Source organism: Passer domesticus, chromosome 17 (assembly GCF_036417665.1).
Source record: "Passer domesticus isolate bPasDom1 chromosome 17, bPasDom1.hap1, whole genome shotgun sequence".
Lineage (NCBI taxonomy): Eukaryota > Metazoa > Chordata > Aves > Passeriformes > Passeridae > Passer > Passer domesticus.
In genome coordinates, this window is record NC_087490.1 from 6,588,193 (window position 1) to 6,609,438 (window position 21,246).

General features: G+C 36.7%; 1 protein-coding gene across 1 annotated transcript in view; it reads right to left on the reverse strand.

Annotated features, from left to right (window-relative positions):
- Positions 1 to 4,771: 4,771 nt before the first annotated feature.
- TXNRD2 (thioredoxin reductase 2) overlaps positions 4,772 to 21,246 on the reverse strand; it is a 33,453-nt gene continuing 16,978 nt past the window's right edge. The window contains exons 12-17 of the mRNA XM_064392955.1: positions 18,828 to 18,964; positions 13,445 to 13,540; positions 13,140 to 13,232; positions 12,320 to 12,391; positions 10,084 to 10,181; positions 4,772 to 7,840 (exon numbers count right to left, since the gene is read on the reverse strand). Coding sequence (XP_064249025.1) covers positions 7,717 to 7,840; positions 10,084 to 10,181; positions 12,320 to 12,391; positions 13,140 to 13,232; positions 13,445 to 13,540; positions 18,828 to 18,964 — 620 coding nt within the window. The 3' untranslated portion in view covers positions 4,772 to 7,716. The remainder of the gene's footprint in view (positions 7,841 to 10,083; positions 10,182 to 12,319; positions 12,392 to 13,139; positions 13,233 to 13,444; positions 13,541 to 18,827; positions 18,965 to 21,246) is intronic.

Consider the following 21,246-nt stretch of genomic DNA (forward strand, 5'->3'; position numbering starts at 1 on the left):
CTTAAAGCAAATGTTCACCCAGCTTGTGAACTTGGGAAATATTAGGACTTCCAGAATTAGACGTAAGACAATGAGGTGGCCTCACAAAGCTGTTTAAGCCCACACATGAGCAATCTCATCACTCCAGGGTAGCTTTTTTGCATTTTGAGAATTTGCTACTCAATATAAAAACTGCAACACCTCAGAATTCTCTCTCAGCAACCTCAGTGACAAAAAAAGGCAGCCTTGCATTTCACAAGCAAATTTCATCAGATGTTCCACTTTGCCACTGTCATGGGAACCCTGAGGCACTGCTGTCACAGCTTGTGAATCTGATGCATTTTGTCATTAAGGAAAGATGATGCCCCTCAGAAGGTCCAGCTGTAAACACTCAAATGGTTGGTCTCATTCTTCAAGGTGGGCAATACCACAGCTATGGACAGGACTTCTTCAGAATTGCCTTCTCTGTGCTGTGGCCTTTCCAGATTTGGGAAGTACAAGGGAGTTAAACGAAGATGCAAGCAGAAAATCCCAAAATGCTCTCTTATGAATACATTGGACTCTTACCCCATCAAAAGGGACTTCATTTATTAACACTTAAATAGGGCTACAAGCAGCTAAGTAAAATAGAATGAGCCTCTTACAAAAAGGTAGAACAAGAAAAATTCAAGGATAACAAATCCTTAATTAAGAAAGAGAACCAAAGTCCTGACCTAAAACTCTTAGAAACTCTGGATATACATAGAATGAACAAGGGCAGAAATGCAAGCAAAGTCTGAAGCATCAAGAGAACTCTCCTTATTCTCCTATGTTTGAAATATGTCTAAGAAATAAATTCAATGAAAAGTAAAGAGATAAAAATCAAAAATTGCTGCCATGATTTAATTAGATCTTGGTCTGGAGTAAATTAAATTAATTTTAAAAATATCCTTTGACAATCTAAGAGCCATTTCTTAAGTCTCCAAAGCAGCCTGTGTTCTTTAAATTACTTCCTGTCATATGGTTAATAATTTCTGCTTTCTACATTACAGGAGTCATTCACCTAGGCCAGCCAAAGTGAACAGTTCTATCAGTGTGCACACCCTGCTGCCCGAACTGCTGTGCCTAACAACACCATCCCAATTATCCAGGAGCCTCCTGCCAGCAGAACACGGCTTAACTCCATTTCTCTAAAGAAAATGCTTGCATTTCCTGATGTTTTCAGCTGTGTTTGTACAACTTGCCTTTGCGTGAAGCTCAAAATTAATGCATTTCCTCTTGATCCTTTAAGAGAGAGAAAAAAAGGAAGATTATCAAGATTAAATAAAAATGCCAAAAAGCTCAATCCTTTGTCCCCATTGAACAAAGGTGTTTAAAGCAAGATTGCTGAGCTCAACCTCCTGCATAAAGCTAAAAGCTGCTTTCTAACCTGTTGCTCTGACAGTGTGAACAGAATACTGGTTGGCTGCATTACAGTTAATTCACACATTAGAAAAAGGTAACAGTAAAACAAGCTTTCAATTTTAACTGTTTTGTTGGGAGTACACCATGGAAAAAATGCATTTGGGCCTTTCCTCACAGGGAGCCAACAAAGAAGGGAACATTTATTTATTTTTTCAATTTTTGTTTAAAGCCTAAAGCCTGTCTTTTTTCACTGTTTTCTTTCCCTTAATGTTTTATTATACTAGAGTTACATAATATTTTAATAGAGAAGGACTGAAAAGGTATCTACAGCTTAGATTTGTTTGAGTTATGTTACCACCTAGGTAATTCCTTGCAGAGCCTTGGGAAAAAGAGTCTCCTTGTGAAAGATTTAAGGAGAGGGATCTTGGTCTTTGGCTTTTTGCTGAAACAAGGAATACCAAGCCAAATTCCCATATTGCTTTAAAGTAAATGAAAGGAGGACAGCAAAACCCCAACAGTCTTTCTGGTGTTTGTATGATCTGGAAGAAAGCAGAGCAGGAGGTGCAGTAGGGGTATAGTTCATCTTTCATGGAGTATAAAGGCTTTCCTTAAATAAAGGTATTAATAGATTGGACATACTCTATTACAAACTGCTGAAACTTCTACCTGGAAAAATTTTCACCCACCCCCTCCCTGGAGATGCTGGTTCTGACAGGCTGCAGCTCCCAATATCTCTACCCTAACAATGCACAGCACCTTGTTCAAACAAGACTGGTCTTCATTTCACACTCTCCCCCAGGGAATATCCACTTTTCATACTATATCTTTATGACTGATGCAATCAGATTCTGGAAACCTGCCTTATTAGTTTATATTCCAGCTTCTTAGGGAATGATGTTAATTTTCCATTGTAGGACCAGAAGATTTTAGATGTGCTAGATCTTGTCTATAAGAATCAACAAAAAAGTGGCACACACAGTACCATGCTAAGAAATGGACTACAGTGAGCAGCATTCCTTGCACAGAAAGTCTAGGGGTTCCAAAAAAAGACACTCTCCTCAGTCCAACAGTGCCTGAAGCAAGATTGTTTACAATTGCATTATGAATAAATAAATGTGCCTTTTCTTACTTATTCACCTGAGATATTCTGCTTAATTTCTTCATCATAATTGTTTTCTTCCTAGATCTGTGGTTTACTAAGTCTTTACACTGTGAAGGCCAAAGAGTTCCATTATATCCATTAAGGATTAGATAATTTTCTTTTGTTTCCCACAGCAAATAGGATCCCATTAATGTCCCAAACAGAATGTCAGTAGTTGGAATGATGTTTTCTTAAGGTGCATATAAGATTAAAGACTGAAATCAGATGCAGTGTTGCCAAAGCCTTTGTAATATGCATGTTTTTCATGGCAAGATGATTGACAAGAATTGCAGTAAGGTGCTGAAGGGGATATTTCACCTGGCCCATCAAAATTCTATGTAGAGGATTAGAACTAAGAAGAGCTGACAATATTGACTTTGAGTACCACAACGGAAACATAATTAGCTTTTTGACATGTAGTGGACAGAAATATTCCATTTTAAAAAAAAAATCAGAGTAATTACTGCATATCTGTTGCATGCTGCCCTGGGAAAAAGGAAAAAAAAAAAAAAAAAAAAGGTCTGCTTTGCTGTTTCCTCTTTTCCCAGTAAAATCCAAGTTTGGCACTAGAATAAATGCATACAAACCCAGCCTTTCTGCTGGAAGAACATCAGGAAAACTTAATGCATTAAAGTAAAAATCTCTCTTAAAAGAGAGCACACACATCTGAAAGAATGAAAAAGTCAATGAATTTTATACAAGTTTACGTATTGCAAAACAAACTGTCTGCACTATGCTTATTAAAGGCATATTTCATTGCCTAATCATAGATGTCTATTGTACCTTTTATGTCTTGAATCATAATTGCAGCCTTTTCCCCAACTGTAATAATGAAAGACATTTTGGCATATGCTTATATTGATTCCCCTTTAACAAAGCACTTAAGACAAATACTTGCATCCCACTGAAATTCATGGCCAGCCTTAACTTTGAGTACACTGATGTCACTGGCATTTAGACAAATGGCAATTTATATGGGCACAGAATTGCCTACTTTGTTGGACAGACACGAGCCTCTGAAGAGAAGGCTTCAAACTCAAAAGTCTTTAAAACACTCAACTGCTTTGGTTAGAAACACTATGGCATCCACAGCTTTTATGTTTTTATCAGAATAAATGTGCCAGCAAAACAATGTGTAGCTGTTGTACTGAAGTATCTTTTGCAACTCGTGGTCTGGAATAATCTAAACTGTAAAAAAACTTTTCAGTAGATGTAACAAAATACAGTACATGCAGAAATTGGAAAAAGCAAAACTTAATTGTGCACAACACCTTGAGAACGAGCTATCATTAGGTATAATATAAATAATGCACTAAATTCTATTCCAAATTCATTTTGTCTGTATGCTCATCTGTTATTCTTTTTGCTTTGGGATTAAGGGGTATATGGAAATAAAAAAAAAGATTTATGCTTACCTTATTACATTTTTTAGGACTGTTATTAGTGATCGTAATTAGTTAAAACCTGCAGAAATATTTTAGGAAATTAAAATAATTAAAAATGCAGAAATAGAAATACCTTTACATAGAGTAAAGTCAATATTTGTTCTCAGCATTAAATCCAGGGCATATACTCAGGCAATACTAAAGAACCCTGTTTCAGAAGCTCAACTGACTTAATGGGAACTTCTCATCAAAATCAGTGGACTTAAAGATAGAAAAGAAAATTGAGATGAATTGAACAATGTGCTCCTTCACTTTTCTGACAGAGAAGTTGCTCAGAGCTCTAAATACATTTTGCTAGTCTTTTCTCTATTAATTTTCTAATATTTTTACCTAGCAGTATCCACAGTTGCTAATTGGCTTTGTAGCACTGCATTTTGTCCACTCTGTGTTCTAGTTTAAAGCCCAACGTGAGCAGCTCAAGTAGAATACTGTAGCCCTGTAAAATGCTCTGACTGCACTCGGGGAGTTTACTCTTGACAAGACTTCAAGAAGCATGTCAGCATGCAGGGACAATGCAAATACCTGTTAGACCTCATTAGCAGGAGTAAAAAGACAGTATTTGAAACCATACTTACCGAGTCCACAGTTTCTCTTAAATTTAAAATATGAGGTCATCCAATCTGGAAAAATCTCAATGGTTATTCTGTTACACACAGATACAGAAGTATCAACATTCCTTTAATAAAAGGTCTGAGTCTTTTTCTTATTTTCCTTAATGCATACTTCAACCAAGAGAGACAGCATTAAGATCAAAAAATCTATCTAGTGTAAGCAGAAATCATGTGTACAAAGTTAAGCAAATGCAATCACACGTTTACTAGAAAAAAAAATATTCTTTATTTATTAATTGATTCATAACACAATAAATATTGAGATCACACATATGAGGGACCCAGAAAAGCTCAGACTTGTTTGCACCATGGTGTGGTTTGACAAACAAATCCTCATCAGCTGGCATCCTAAGAAGCCTGACTAGATTTTTTTTGTACATTTTCACATGCAATCAAGAAGTTGCAATGTACATCAATTGTTTCAATTTACATTGGTCAGGCTTTTAAAAACAATTTTAAAGCACCATCCCTGGTGAATCCTTCAGGAAAAAAGCACAATCACAATATTTGTCATTATTCTGTCTTGCTGTTGATTCTGACATTATTATGTAGGTGGGATTGTATGTTTGGTTTTACTTCAGGGCGCAAAAGCATTTTCCACTAAATGAGGAACAGAACCAGGCTGCTGTTGATGAGACAGGAACAATTTCATGCAGGCCACTCAGCAATTCTAAAACCAACACAGTTCTGTTTCTTCTGAAAACCATGACATGCCTTAGTTTCACACTCTATATGCACTGAGGACATATTTCCTTGAGATCTCTCTATTTGCTGTGCCAAATAATTAATTTGAACTTTATGATGAATGAAATTAACTCATCTTTCCATTGATTTGTCTGTAGGGACAGAACTCTGTCTGCTGGATGCATTGGTAGGGCAGAGAGGAGAAGCAGATTTTACTGGTTAAACACCAGTGCTTTCATTTTTGGAAAACAAAAGGAACTATAACAGATAATCACTGGAAAGAAAAGCTTGTATGCATGAACACTGGAGTTTTGTCAGAGGTGAGCTGCTTCTCACAGCAAAATCTCTATTAGGCTGTATGTCTATATTTTGGAATATTAAGTAAAACATTTTAAGAAACCCTAATTTACTCTGAACTCCTTTTTTGTAAACAGCTGAGGAAAATCTAGCAAGAGTTTTGGCTGCATCATACTCATAAGGCCCTTTATTAAAGGAAACAGAGACTTCTGAATGTGCAGGTTTATATCTATTTATATAGATATAAAGTTTTCATCATTTCTTCTAAAGGCAGCTGCAAAATTCAGGCACTGTTTCAAAAACACTTCCAATCCTAATATTTCTTGTCAACTACAAACTTATGGATGACTTCACAGATGAAAAATGGCATCAGCAGGTCTGATAGGGAATGCCACTTGGAGTCCAACTGTATCAATTCGTTCTATTTTATGAACCAGAAACATGGACCAAAAAAAAAAAAAATCAGGATAATTTGTAGAGAAAACATTTAGGACTTCTTTTGTTGTTGTTTAAGTTAAAAAAAAAAAAAGTAATATTCTCATATCAATGAGAGTGTGATAAATGCTGTTAAATCCTATTTTACAAGGCAGTTTTGATCCCTTTTGTCTAATAGTTTCTCAGGCAGGTATACAATTCCTATGGTAAAAATTGTTTCACACTCGATATAAACCAACCATTTGTCTGTGTTGCTGCAGCAGTGAAATACCAATCACATTAAAACAGCAAATATATACATGATCATCAGACTATTCTTCAAAACTACAACAAGTTTGGAATGAAAACAAATTCCACACATAAAACACTGCTATCAACTGACTGCAAAAAGGATATATTTTGTTTCACCTGAAGCTGTTGTCTTCCAATGAACACTATTCTGCTGTAAAGGGTGTATGAAACTGTGACTGGGATTGAAATTCAGTGCAGATTGGTTTGTGTGTGCCTTTTTCAGGCTGCCTCCTTAACAGGGTGCTGCACAAGAAGTTCTGCTTCACTCAGATTTATTCCTCTCCTACCACAGATGAGCCAGCACCTCCCCCTTCTGGAGAGCACAAAAATAAGCAGGAATTTGCAACAGGGTAATGCTTTCATACTCAGGCCAGTACACAAAAAAAAAAAAAAAGAGAAAAAGTTGCAGATGATTATTTTATATCTCTGCTCAGGGCAGGACCATTTCTCTTCTGGATCACTGCTTAATGTAGTTCCCTTAAGTAATGTGTTTTATTAAAGCCAGACATAAGTCAGTTCAGATAGAGTCTCCAGCTCATCAGTAAGAAAGTCTTAAAAACAAACCAAGAAAATATTTCAGTGTCAGCCATATTTCTGCATTCTATAAAACAGAAAATGCTGCATAAGGTGGATTATTAGAGGGTTTTACTCTACTTGTCAGCTTAATATACACTGTTCAAACAGTAATTTGTGAGATGTGTCAATTTAGTTTGGACTGAGCTGAACGAAAAATTTCAGGAGTAGGCAGAGACGCCACCATAAAATTCAACTCTTTCTTTAGCACCTCTGAGATCATTCATTCTCAGTCCTCTCCATAACACTGTGACCAGGCTGCTACTGATTAATCCATTGTGATCCTTCCAGCAGCAGAACAGCTTCAGGTGATTTTCTATTCAATTCCATTACATATTACATTTTAAAGGAAAGAACCCAAAGATGACTGCTTACCCTTTATTATGCACCCCACAAACTTGTTTCCAGGAGTAAATAGAGAGTCTCAGTGTTCAATATGGGATCAGTAATGAGCAATCCAAGCATGCAGGACAAAGCATCCCACCAAACTTCTGTCCTGTCTGATTCCCAGCATGTGAGACTCTTCTGCTGGCCAAGAGGGAAATCCAAATGACAACTGCTTCATTTGCAGATGGCCTCAGATGTCACAAGCTTTAGTTATATTTACATATAAAATACTGTGATTATTCCCTAGCTCCCAGCAACAGAAGAGCTTTAGGCCCTTAGAAAGAGAGATTTGTTGCAGCAGGACTACATTGGTTTTAGAATTGTGACGGTGCAAGGAAATTTTTTGGTTGTAAGAAAAAGTTCTCTACAAGGAGAAAAAGAAAGATTCCTGTAACCTGAACCATTAAAGCTGTTTCAACTTTAAGTGCCCCTTTTCTTTACAAATATGTTTTGTGCTTTTTTCCCTTCTTTCCAGGGATGGTATTTAACCTCAGCAGCCTGTGACTGTTGCATCCAGGCCAGAACGCTTTGTAATGTGCAACTTGGTAACTTCTTCAGCACAGGTGGGGTGAATGCCAACTGTCTTCATCATCTGAGGATACGTAGCACCACACCTACCAAAAATCAACAACAACAACAACAAATGACCCACAAAGTCAAATGCTATTCACCTGAAGCAGCTAAAAGGCCCTAAAACATCAAAATAATTCTGCTCTTGTCCATTTGATCACGTAGAGGAGTTGCATTTGTTCTTCAAACAATACTGTCTATTATTTCTCAGGCACTTACACAACATGTAGACGCCCAGCTTCCCAGCTCTGAGGTAGGAAAGAATTGTCATAAGAGTTGAGACAGAGAGAATTAAGCAATTTACCCTAAGTCACAACTGAGCCCGTGGCAAAAACATATGACAAAACTGCAACCTTCAGCTTTTCTTGTACATACATGTGTGTTTCACTAACTCCAGATGGAAAAAAATGCACACATACACACAGAGGAAGAAAATCTTAATTGGAACTGCTGGAAAGAATCTGCTGAAGGAAATAATACCAGAATATTCTTCCATGAACTTAAAGTCTCTGGTGCTTCCACTGACCATATCAATGTTATAAGCATGGAAAAAAAGCCTTTTATTAAAAAAAAAAACCATAACAAGCAAACAAAACCCACCAAAACTCCCTTGTGCTACAATCCCACTTGCTTAATTCCCTTACTTGTCCAGTAACCTTCTTAAGACTTGATGACTTTCTTTTGAACTGCTATTCCTGGCAGGCCATGCTGTAAGAATAGCTGAAATGGCCCTGAATTTAAGGATTGTTTTGAGCTCTCTATGCAATAATGTTATCTCCCTCTACAAAATACAGGAAAGGAAGCTACAGATGCCTTCTGGTGTCTCCACTTACATCTAAAAAAGCACTGACAAGCAAAAGATCTTTGGTGACTATAGATGTTACTGGAGTGCTGGGTGGGGAGATGAAAAATCATCCTTCAGAGAAGCTGAAGAAGTATTTGACAAAGGAGAAGAGCAGCTTTTACAGTGGGGGTTCCACACTGAAAGCTCTGGATTTGTGAAATGCAATAGAAAGCAATACAGGAATCTGACCTGCTGAGAACCTCGTACTGTGGCTGAAGTTTTCATTTCCCTCAAGCAAGGCAGAAAAGCACTCCAGTTTCATGTGCTTCCTTTTCAATGGTTATTTTGGATAAAACTTCAAAACAATGACATCCTAAAAAATGTATTCTACAATCTACACCACTGGCAATTAATGGACTACAAACACATGTTGAAAATGTGTACTGAGGGTACACTGCAATCAGTGATTTCCAAGATATTCTTCACATGATACTTGTGGTCCTGCCTTCTTAATCCTTTCTGCTTTTCATTTATAATAGTCACTCACAACTGCAGGACTAAAACTGCAGTAAAATTGTGATCAAATTTAGGAAAATGAACTGACACCACAACTGGCAATGATTTATGATGTTCCAGACTACTTACTTTGAAGAGGGAGTTAAAAATTACAATTTTGTAATGTAAATATAGGAATTAACATTTCTGAAAATGTGAATCAGCAATAAGAAGGGGAAAGGAAAAAGCAAATAAAATAATTGTAGCACACAAAAAGCATAGCAAGGCTTTTCCATTTAACCAGAGAGAACTGAGAATCACTGATTACTCCTTCAAATGGAGGACTTCTATATTAATATTTGAGTAATATCTTAAGATTAGATCACAAAGGATGTTTTTATTGCAATTATCAGATCGCTTCAAATAAACTATCTTCCCTCTCCCATCATCCTATAGAAGTTTCTTTTTTACTATATTATATTTTGTTTATACCCCAGCAATATAAGAATTCATGCAAACCTTGCTGAACTTTTAAGAAGCCATGGCTGTGCAAATTTAAAGATGAGATTAGGAAAGGAAACGCTTGGCAGGTGTAAAGAAAGGTTTTTCTGAAAAGCACAAATATATTTTTAAATATGCAAACTATGCAACTTGCAAAACTGTATGGTGATTTCCTATCCTGTGCACATAATGCAGAAGAAGCTATGCTGAAGAAATTAACATTAGTCAAGTTAATGCTTAATTCTGTTTTTTGCTTTAACGATATCAAATCAATAATATATTTTCCTCAGTTATTCCCTAACTACATCCAGTATTACAGTAACCAAATCCAGTACATCTTAATGAAGAACTGCAGTACTTTTTGTGAAAATATGTGCAATACTCCATAAAAGTAACAAAAAGCATGCATTCTTTATAGTGTTGCCAAAACTAGGCAGCTATCTTTTATAATCTTACAATAACTTAAGAAGCAGGCTTTAGAAGCTGGAGACATTCTTTTGTACTTACTTGATTCCAAGAGCAAATCCTTGAATAACTTCGCCTGCATTTGGTCCAATGAAATGAAGGCCAAGTATGCGTTGCTCCCTCTCTCGTAAGCACACCATCTGAAAACAATACATCACAAAAAGATCTTTTCTTAGAACACTTACAGATAAGGCATGAAGATGAATTAAATGAAACTGGAATGGCCCAAGATCCTAGTTCAGCTGTTTATTTCCAGTGTGCCAAAAACTTATGCACTTGCTTAAGTCTTACTGACTTCAATAGCTCTTACTCTTATTGTCCTTAAGCACTTTCCTGAACTGGAGCTTTATTAGTGTATTTCTTTCAGACTTGAGGGAGCCACTGACATCAATAATTTCTGGAATTGTTGTTTGCCATTTGTATGAAATCCTCAAAGTACTTTCTGTAGTCTGGTGACCAGGTCAGTGCTCTTTCCCACTGAGTGGCCACCTCAGCACTTCTCCAAGCCTGTGCAGTTGTTTTCATCAGCTGTATTTCTGCAGAAGATCCCTACCATTATCAGCTGTATTTCCACAGAAGATCCCTACCATTATCAGCTGTATTTTCACAGAAGATCCTCACCATTATCAGCTGTATTTCCACAGAAGATCCCTACCATTATCAGCTGTATTTTCACAGAAGATCCCCACCATTATCAGCTGTATTTTCACAGAAGATCCCCACCATTATCAGCTGTATTTTCACAGAAGATCCCTACCATCATCAGCTGTATTTTCACAGAAGATCCCTACCATCATCAGCTGTATTTTCACAGAAGATCCCTACCATTATCAGGTGTATTTTCACAGAAGATCCCTACCATTATCAGGTGTATTTTCACAGAAGATCCCTACCATTATCAGCTGTATTTTCACAGAAGATCCCCACCATTATCAGCTGTATTTTCACAGAAGTCCACTAACAGTTCCAGGATATTTTGTACCTTTGTGACTCAGTCAGTAAGCACTTTGGTGAGATACATGTTTGGTGAGATACATTTACCACAAGGGGCACATAACCTAAAAAGGAGTAGAGCCTCAGAAGCAGCCAAAGATGGAGGTTAATAAGTATCTAGGACAGCCTGAGTCATTGCACATTTAACTTTTATTAGTGAACTTAATGAAAACGTTTTAGTTCCTTTAAGGACACCATCTTTATAATTATGAAGAGAAAGTCAGTCTGTCCCTGCATCCTCCCATCAGACATTAAATTATCACTAAGCTACTAAGTTCTGCTATTCAGTAAAAGCTTAAATTCTTTCAACAGGAATGTCAGCAAAAGCAGCAATCCTAATGTGAGACTTTAAATATTAAGGCATTTTAAAGGAATAATTATCACAATAGAGTTTGAAAGACTCATGTTAAATGTTTGTTTATATGTTTTGAGAGTTTAGTAAGTACTATATTAAACATAATCCAACAACTATTATCCTGTTACTACTTCACCCTTAAATATTTACTCTAATTGACATAATTCAAAGGGAATATATAAAATTGAATATCATCACCTTTGTCACACTGGTACTTGGGACACTTAAGGCAAGCATTTACATAATTCAGAGAGGACAAAATACAGTCAGAAAAACTGATTGCAATTAATGACAATGGACATTCCTTACATAACAATACAATATTGTATAATTTAATTGAGAAACACATTTATCAGTGTGTTTAAAAATGACTGCTCCCTGATGATGAGGAGAAAAGGAAGAAAATGAAAATATTATATATTCTACCAACACTTCATCTTAGCTAAGGTCCTCTACTGTAGGCAAGAGCATCAAAAACCTTTCCAACACTGAGCAACTGGATTGCTGCAGAAGGCCCTTTTGAGGTCTGACACTTTGGTCTAAACCAGGAGCTTTTTGCTTTCTTGAGTAGAAACTGAATAGCTGCTGTAGTTTCATAAGCCCTATGCTTAATTTTTGAAGGTATCATACTTTTGGCAAGAGGTGTCAATATAAATATTTCATGTAACCAGTTAAGAACTTTGCTGGGAGAAGCAGAGATTGATCTGAAGCTGAAATACTTTTTAGGACCTTAAAAGCAGTTCAAAGATGGTATTTATTAACAGAATGTCAGTTCTGAAAAATGCCAATATCTGTAAAGCAATTTCAAGATGCCTGTCACCAAGAAAAAATCCATCTTGAGATGTTTTTTTGGCAAACAGTGCTCTTTAAAGTTGGCTGTACCATATCCCATTTTAAGTTAAAAGCAAGTTAAAAGCCCACAAAACTCACTTTCATATAGCATTGAGTTGCATCTCTTTCAGCCACTGTGAACTCCAAAGGTTTATAATATGCATGGTATACCTGGTAGGAAAAACAATAACATGTGGTGTTAGACAACACTCTTATGGCAAAACCTGGTACTTTTTACTATAACAACTACTATTACTACATATTTATATCTTTGCACAAATACTAATTCATTTATAATCTGTTAGTTATTTTAAAGAAAAATATGGAGAATACAGTAAGAAATTAACACAAACCTTTCTCAGAGAATCATTAGATTAAAAACAAAACTGAAAAACCCCTCACAAATAATACTACTCAGACTAATGCACGAAATTAAAGGAAAAAACCTAGCATTTTTAAGCTTCTGCCAAAGACTCAATGACTTGTTTAAAAAAAAATGAGATCCAATAATCTTTACATATCTATAATACTGCATCCCACAACAAAATACAAACTGTAATTTTGCATTCTGAATAGTAAATTCTTATTTTTTCATTAATAATTTTCCCAAGTAAGAGTAACACAATATATGTTTTCAAGGGTAACTTGTAGAAAGTAACATAAACATTATTTAATGGTACTGCACAATGTAACTTGCTAAAATGGCAGCTGCTTTAAAGCTGTCACACCCCATTAGTGATTTTAAGCCCAATAGTCAACAGTTCCCATTGTGACCTGCTGCAATACTACTGAAGTTCTGAGCACTAACTATAAACACAGTATTTGGGGACCAAACATTTTACCTAATACAGCAGTAAAAATTCTGCCTTTCCACAGAGCAACTCTGACACCAACTAGAAAATTAAAAATGCTTTCATACCTCAATATTGTCTGATCCATGACGTTGCACAGCTGCTTCTTCTGACAGACCAACACAACCATACTCCAAGGGAGTGAAGACTGTGGTAGGCACCTGCTTGGGAGGAAGCAGAAGCTGTTACTGCAGAACCATGTGAGCTGCTGCCTGGCAGACACTTGTGCATAACTGAGAGGTGTAGCACAGGCACACACCTCCACCTTGGCTGCTGTCAAAGCTGGATTCCAGGTGACAAAATGAAATTCCTTAAAAATTCTTTAAAAGAAAAAAACCAAAGATTGTTCTTACTGCAAAAAGACATAACTCACACTGTCATAGTCCATCAGTTCTGCAGACTGGCCGAAGAGACGCTGAGCCAGCAGTTTTCCTGCAGCTATTGCTGTGGGTGTTAATTCAGGACGGCCCTGAGGAGAGAGCACAGAGCTTTGTTTGAGCTCAAGGAGAAGCGGCATCCAAGGATTTCTCCTGGGACAATGGTCAGAGGAAAGCCAAATCTTTGGAATTCCAGCTTGGTAGCCAGGGCTCCAAATAGAAAAAGCAATAATAATTTCTGTCCAAACATGCTTTAAAGTCTGAGTTTACTATCTGTACTAATGGGGGGGAAATGCCACAAATATGTCAAATCTTTATATCTTATCATGGCACCTCTTGAAAAGCAGCACAAATTCACATGCTGACTGTTCACTTCTCCCCTTCTCTCCAAAGTAAGCCATGATGAAATTTTTCAAAGTGTCTTTTTAAAGCAAGATGAGCCTAGCTTAAAGCAACAGTGTTTTTATAATATCAGACCTTTAAAAAAAATTGTCTGACACATTTTTACAGAACACAGGCACAAAACCTAGCTATTTGTAGACACTGATACTGACTTCCTCAGTTGGTCCTGGACTGGAAAAGTGGAAAGCTCTTTTGCTAGTGCTGTGACCTAAAGGGTGAGCTGGTCCTGGTCTCAGGCTCTGCTGTTACACAGGGGCTTGAAAGGTTTGCTATTGGCAAATGCAAACTTCCTGCAAGTGAGAAAAGGAACGACAGCAGGATATGACCAGGGTGTGCTCCAGTCCAAGCCATGAGTCCTGAGTACATTTTATATCCAAACAGGGCTGTGCATGTGCCAGAATCCTAATTCTGAGTGCTGGCACAGCACTGCTGGAGCATCAGAACTGCAGAGCTGCTTTTAAAGAACTTGAAAGTTATTGAAAACTGAATTAAGGTATTGGCGAGGGAATATTTTCAAGCCCAAGGAAGAACAGTCCATGTAGGTTAATAAGACTAAACAAAATTCATAAATCTAATAAAAACCCCATTGTTTAAGAGTCATCCAAGACATATAATCAAAATGATTGTCTGACATGAGAAAAGAGGTCACAAATTCAGAAGGAATGATGAGAAAACATAAGAAAGCCATAACTGAGAAACACTTCTGTGGCTTTATAAAATGTGTGAAGTTTTGATTCCCACACGTTCTATTTAGATACAGCACTTATCACACTCCTGCAAAGCCCCACTTCGAGGCAGTCATTCAATAAGCTCTCAAAACCTCTCAAAACAAGTTCTCAGCAGAAAATAAAATTATCCCCCATCACACACATTCAAAGTTTTTTCACTTTTTTTCATTATCCTAAAGGTTTTTACTTGAATCCATTCCTCTTTACCAGCTTTTCTTTTTTTGTGTGTTGGCAGACAGAATCTGTACATGGTATTAGCTGCCATTTCCTTCAGCACACATACCATATTAATTATCTACACATTAATATGCATCTAGGCTTTTATCTGTACTAATAACTTAAAAGTTCAATTGCAAAAAAAAATCTGAAACATTATATCTAACCTGATAACAGACATCACAATTCTATTTGTTAATGAATAAATAATGTTATTTTTCCTCCACAGCTCATGACAAATCACAAAGCTGCAAGTCTATCCCTTTTTCCTTCCAACATCCCTCAAGTCACAATTTTTCAAATCCAGCATTTTGACTTTCAAGCCTGTAAATGTAATTTACCAGATGAAATTTGTTTTTTCTTACACACATTTGCCTGAAACATGTCTGCCAATCATTTCTGTAGCAGGAAATATATGTTGTTTTGGCATTCCAGAAATGAATAGAAGATTGGAACGAGAGATAAAATTGTGAAAGCACTGCCATGCATTCCATAAAACCCAACTAATTACTAAAACATCCATGCAGATAAAGCCCAATTCCTCATAAACAATGACTTAAAGACCTTCCTTGGTAAATATTTGAAATGAACGTTCACTTTGCAGTCATGTGTAGAACTACTCTGCTGATAATTATGGATATGAATTGTTCATAAGAATCCTCCAATGGATTATACATTTAACTGAGATGGTCCTAAGAGAGTTTAAAAAGCTTTGAAGTAATGTGTATTTGTTCTAACACAACTCTTTTTGGTCTCATTTCTATTCAAAGCAACATACTGTACATTCCACTTTCTCTACACATCTTTGTTGTAACACCCTTTGAAATATGACAGATGTAGAGTGGCCTGACCATAAACCTCCTTCTGAGAAAATGTCTTTATAGTGTGTGCCATGCTTTTCAACAAGAACACTACTGGAGGAAGGATTTTAACACAGAGAGTTTATATCAGCACTAAAAAAAAAGAATTTACACTAAAATTGCAACTTGATTTTCCTGATCCTGATTACAGAAGATGAAAATGCTGAAATGCAATTTCACTTGCCAGTTGAAAATAATATTTTGCCAAAACTTGAATAATGTTTTTTTGAGGGTACACAAACTGACTCACATCTGGAAGATTTTTTTCCCTTTTTTTTTTCCAAATGAAATCTTGGGTAACATTAGGATTCCATTTGTCATACAGGGGTGCAACAAGACACCCATGCACACACAGATTCCTATTTATGCCAGCTGGGTAGGACTCTGAAATGAAAACAGTCATTCTGAGCAATCAGGAAACTCAGCTGCCCCCTCACTCACTCCCCTTCCAGCCAGGGCATTGAATTCAAACAAAAAAAAAAGCAGTTCTTGCTCTTTGGTAGCAATTCAGTATTTATTGAGTGTGGAGGGGTAAAGGAGGGAGGAGGGCTTGGGAACTACTTGCAAAATTTGAGCAAAAGCACTTTATGGTAGCAAAGAAACTCTAACAGGGACAGAGCAGAGCAAAGAGAAATCCTGAGCAGGAACACCAGAAGAAAAAATAATTTTTATAATGATTCTTAGGGATCATTGATGCTCACCCACAGGAAACAAGATTCCCCTTCCTGCTCTTTTGGCAGGTCACACCCAGGAAGTACCACAACCAGGCTCTGCAGGATACCCTTGATTCTCATGTGTTAATTTGAGACAAGCACCAACACAGAAATTTATTTCAGTGCTGGTTCCCATGCCAATGAAATTTATTATCTAAATTAATTCTGCTTAAAAAAAAACCCACTAAACCTATTTAAGTATTCAAATAAAATAAACTTCATTGCTTAGCAAGTGGAATTACACAAGTCACGTGCTGGAGGCAGATAAGAGAGTGGCAGTATTTCTTTTTATCTCTAAACACTTGAAATGTATGAGTACTATGTGATGATCTCTTTAATTCCCTCTATTGAACCAATATACAGATAAAAGCTTAAGGGAATATTCTACAGAGCACTGACTTAACTTCATTTTTTCCCCCAGTTGTACACTGGACACAGCATAGAACTGTGCTGCTGTTTTTAACACTTACACTTAGAAGTGTCTATTGAACCACTCAGGTTCAAAAATCTGCACTAATAGGGACAAAAGCAGGAAAAGGAAATCCAAGTTTTAACAACAAAATGAAAATGACAAATAAATGAAGACATGATTTTTTAGATCCAGAGGAGGAAAGAGGAGAGCATCCTGCCTCCAACTTTATATGTCTTATTTACCTAAATCCTCAAAGGGCAGAAGACAAAAAGCATCCAAAAGGAAATGACTTGCCCAAAATAACACTGCAGATTGGCAGCAAAATAAGCAACAGATTCTAAGCCCTGCCAGCTTTGCCGCTAACAACTGCTTCTTGGATAAAATTAAAAAGAAAATTTTGGAGAGCAGGAGGCAGCCAAGCCATATACATCAGGAACAAGCAGGCGCAGGAGGCTGTGAGCAGAAACTGGACTTTAGGAAGTATCTGAGAGCAAGAAGTGACAAATACAGAGGGGATCTGCATGTGAAATGAGAAGAAAGGAGAGGAACTCTACAAAATCCCAAAGCTCTGAGTGACTGGACAGGACAACCAGAGAGAGAAATTGTGTAGAGCAAGGGGGAAAAAATAAAAAAAGGAGAAATATCTGAGAAGGAAAGAGTTTAAACACAATTTAAAAGGAAATGGCAAGTCCACATGAAGATGGAGACAGACAGGAAGAAACACATGTCTACACAGAGGGAAGAGGTCAGGAGTGGTCAGCAGATTTATGAGATTTAAGTGTCTCTGGCAGCTCCAGAGTCCAGTCAGAAATTTGCAGGGCAATTCCCAAGACATCATTTAATCCATTACAATTTCTTCAGAAACTAAAAGCACCTGTAAGGTTTATACATTTGAGAGACCTTTAAAATATTTTAAACATAGCAGAACGAGAAATTTTCTAAAGTTCTCTAAAATTATACTATATACACTGTTTGGATATTGCTACAGTATTTAGCTTTACCAGACTTGTAAGGCAGATGCCTGCACTATATAAAAAACAATCTTGATAGAAAGGCCTCAATTCCAGTAACAGGTGAGAGAACTCTGTATCTTGCAATGCCCAGCATTGCTCTGTATTCTACATATTGCCCAAATTTTCCAGGCACAGCAGGCAGATGATGACAACATCCTCCTGTAACTCTACAGTTCAGAATCCAAACATTTTTATGAAATCAACATATTTGAGGATGCCCAATTTACAGCAGATAATCTGGGTTCATATGTAAAATGAAAATTGGCAGATTGAAAGTATTTAAGTGCACATTTATCATGACAAGCCATTCTTGTCATCTATGACTACAGATTATCAATAGCACTAGAATAAGACCACAGAATCTGGTTTTACCTCTCTAAAAAGTAAATTATTTTGCTTAAGGTATAATGTCCCCTTCTTAAAGAACAACAAAAAACCCAAACAAAAAAGCCACACCCCTCATGTTTGTTTAGCATAATCATTCCCAATTCATGAAGAAAAGTCAAATGCATTTAGTACTTTCAGCAATTGCTTTTTCTTATTCTAGAGGAAAGTACTTAGAAGTATTTTGCATCAGGGAGCTGATAAGCTGTTTTTTGATCAGTCTCAATTAACACCCAAAATACCCCGAATGCAGTCACAGAACTTGTCATGGTCATTCCCAGCAAAAGTACTTAGCTACAGAAGAATTGCTTTCACTCAGCATTCCCAGGCAGCATGAAGTCATGTCAAAAGTGATACAAACATTATTAGAAAGATAATAAGAGTGATAAAGACATCATTATTAGCCTCTGACCAATGATGCATTCCCTGATAAACATCAGCAATAATCTCTCATGCTGAGATACTTCACAAGATCTCTGTGAAGGAAATTACTGACCCAGGTGGCTGGCATAAACACTCCAGCCCTGCCAAGTGAAAAAGTGCAAAACACTAAGATATACACTAGAGCATGACTACATCTGGGGACTAGTTATTAGTCAGGAACAAAGTTGGCTTCCTGTTATTGTAAAATAGTTTATGTAGACCCAGTACCTCTGTTATGTCTCCAACTGCATAAATGTGAGGAACAGAAGTAGCTTCACTGGCATCAACAATAATCTTTCCAGTTTCAGAGTTAGTTTTCACTCCAACCGTCTCCAAATTGAGAGTTTTGGTGTCAGGGGCTCGGCCTTAAGGAAAAAAAAATTACATTAAAAGCTATTGTAAAACTTCAGCAGAGTTAAATCTAAAAAGCTGACATCCTCCACTGTGGGTCTCCAAGAACTTTGTTCTATTTGACAGTCCAAGTAGAAATATGAGAAAACTTATACTGAGAGAGCTGCAGGGGTGGAAAGCATGGATATGACATTCTGTGGGAAAGGAGCTCGATCACTATTGCCTTGCTCAGACATCAGAGGGTGATCCTTTTTAAATATGGAGGACAACACCCATTGGAAAAAGTGCAAAAAACACAGGATTGCATATTTATTTAACATTCTAAATTCAGTTTCATAATGTAGCACAAATATACACATAAAAACAAAGCAACTTCTACAATTAAAATTTCCAATAAACATTAACTGAATGGCACTCAGTGCCAACAATGTGTTGTGTATATTTTTTGAATAAAAATCATTAATTATGCTGTTCAGTGTTAAACATTCATTGTAATTATTAACATTAATAACATTCCTCTTGTAATCTGAATATACTTATCTTCAAACACTTTTAGTTCCCTCAGCTTAGATGAAAAATTTTATCAACTTTCCTCTCGAGTCCTAAATGCTGATTTAGTTATCTCAAACTGTATTTGAGCTATTTCTGTAGAGTTTAGAAACATTTTAAATGTATTTAAAAATAAATGAGGCAAATCCAACCAAGCCCAGATTTCATTATAGCTTCCTATTCCAATGATATCAAATTATCTCATATTTAAAAAATATTTTTTGTAGTGTTTTCTGCATAGTTACCCCTCAGATCACTGAAGTCTTAACAGCATTACACTGAGCTTTCTGTAGATTGTCTAAGGAAGCAATTCCTGACCCAGAAATTGGAATCTTAAATCCTATCCAACTTGTTTGAAAGTTAATAAGCACAGTTAAATTATGTATTAGCCACAAATTTTTTAAGGCTACCCAGGATCACACAGAAAAAAAACCAAAAACCCTGAATACATCCAAAGGAAGGAAATTTTTTAACATTGTGTCTGTTTTAGAGGCTTTAAATCTCTACACATACAAGTCACCTTTGCGTGAGTCATGATTTGCATTCAATTTAATACAGAGCTATAGCAAAGCAAAACAAAAAAGGAAACGTGTTTTCATTATAAAAACAAGCTCTTTGATGTTAATGTAGGAAATTATTAAACAAAAGGAAAACCTGGCTTGTCAATACAGACCTAATTATATGTAAACATATGATTCAGTGCTTTATACATCTTCCATACAGCCAGGCCCCTCAAACAATGTCACATCTGAATGCCTCTGTAAAGACTTCTGTGTATTAATTTCATCTGGTGAAACCAACACTTCCTCTGGGAGCACTGACTGAAGCTGTCGGCACTTGGCTATCTGTCTGTCTTCCCTTCTGTTGTCCCCATGGGATGTTGATCTGCTGTTCCTTCTCTGCCCCCTGCTCCCCAGTCCTGATGCTATCAGGCAACAAAAATAATAAACCTCCAGGACCTTATCTTGGCTCGGATGTGAAACAACTTCCTACCGTTGTATTTCTTTGGGTATTGAGAGTAAAGCCTGGGTATTCTGCAAATGGACAACTAATGGGGTTTTCTAGTTTCCTCTTTTTCCTGCCAGGCAGAGCCAAGAGAAAACTTAGCACGCAATGGCAGGCACTGAAAGAGGAAAAAAGAAAACCCATCAATAGAGTCATTTAAAGACCTGTGACAACAACAGTGGAGTTTATCAAACCTGCAGGATAACACTTAACCTTTCCATTGCAGCCAATTTTAACACATGTACAGCTTGGTATTAATAGCTAAGAGTTATAAAAAATGTGCTGCTTCTCATAGTGAAGTTTCTCTCTCAATTTTACTGCCTAACTATTATTTTTGAAGGCAAAATCAGAATTTTTAAACACTGAACTGAAGCTTTATTGGCCTTTAGCCCCATGTAGGTTCACCTCCATAAACAAGAATTATACTTACTGATCTTGCTTCATCTCAAATTCAGTAGCTTAGGCTCATGATTATACATTGTGTCTTGGTAGGTTGTAGTGCCGAATTCAGATGTTTCCTAACATTCACTTACTATTAGAAAATCAGTTCACACAATTTCTCAGAAGGACTTTCATCTTATACCCATACCTCCTGATTTTTCCACATTTTCAACTTCAAGAAAGCATGACATCATAGCTTATTTCTAAGATCCCAAATCCTATCGGGCACACAAACCCTTTGCCTAAAATCAGCACATGTGCTTTTAGTTTGAAGATGTTCTGAAACTGCCAAAGAACAGGA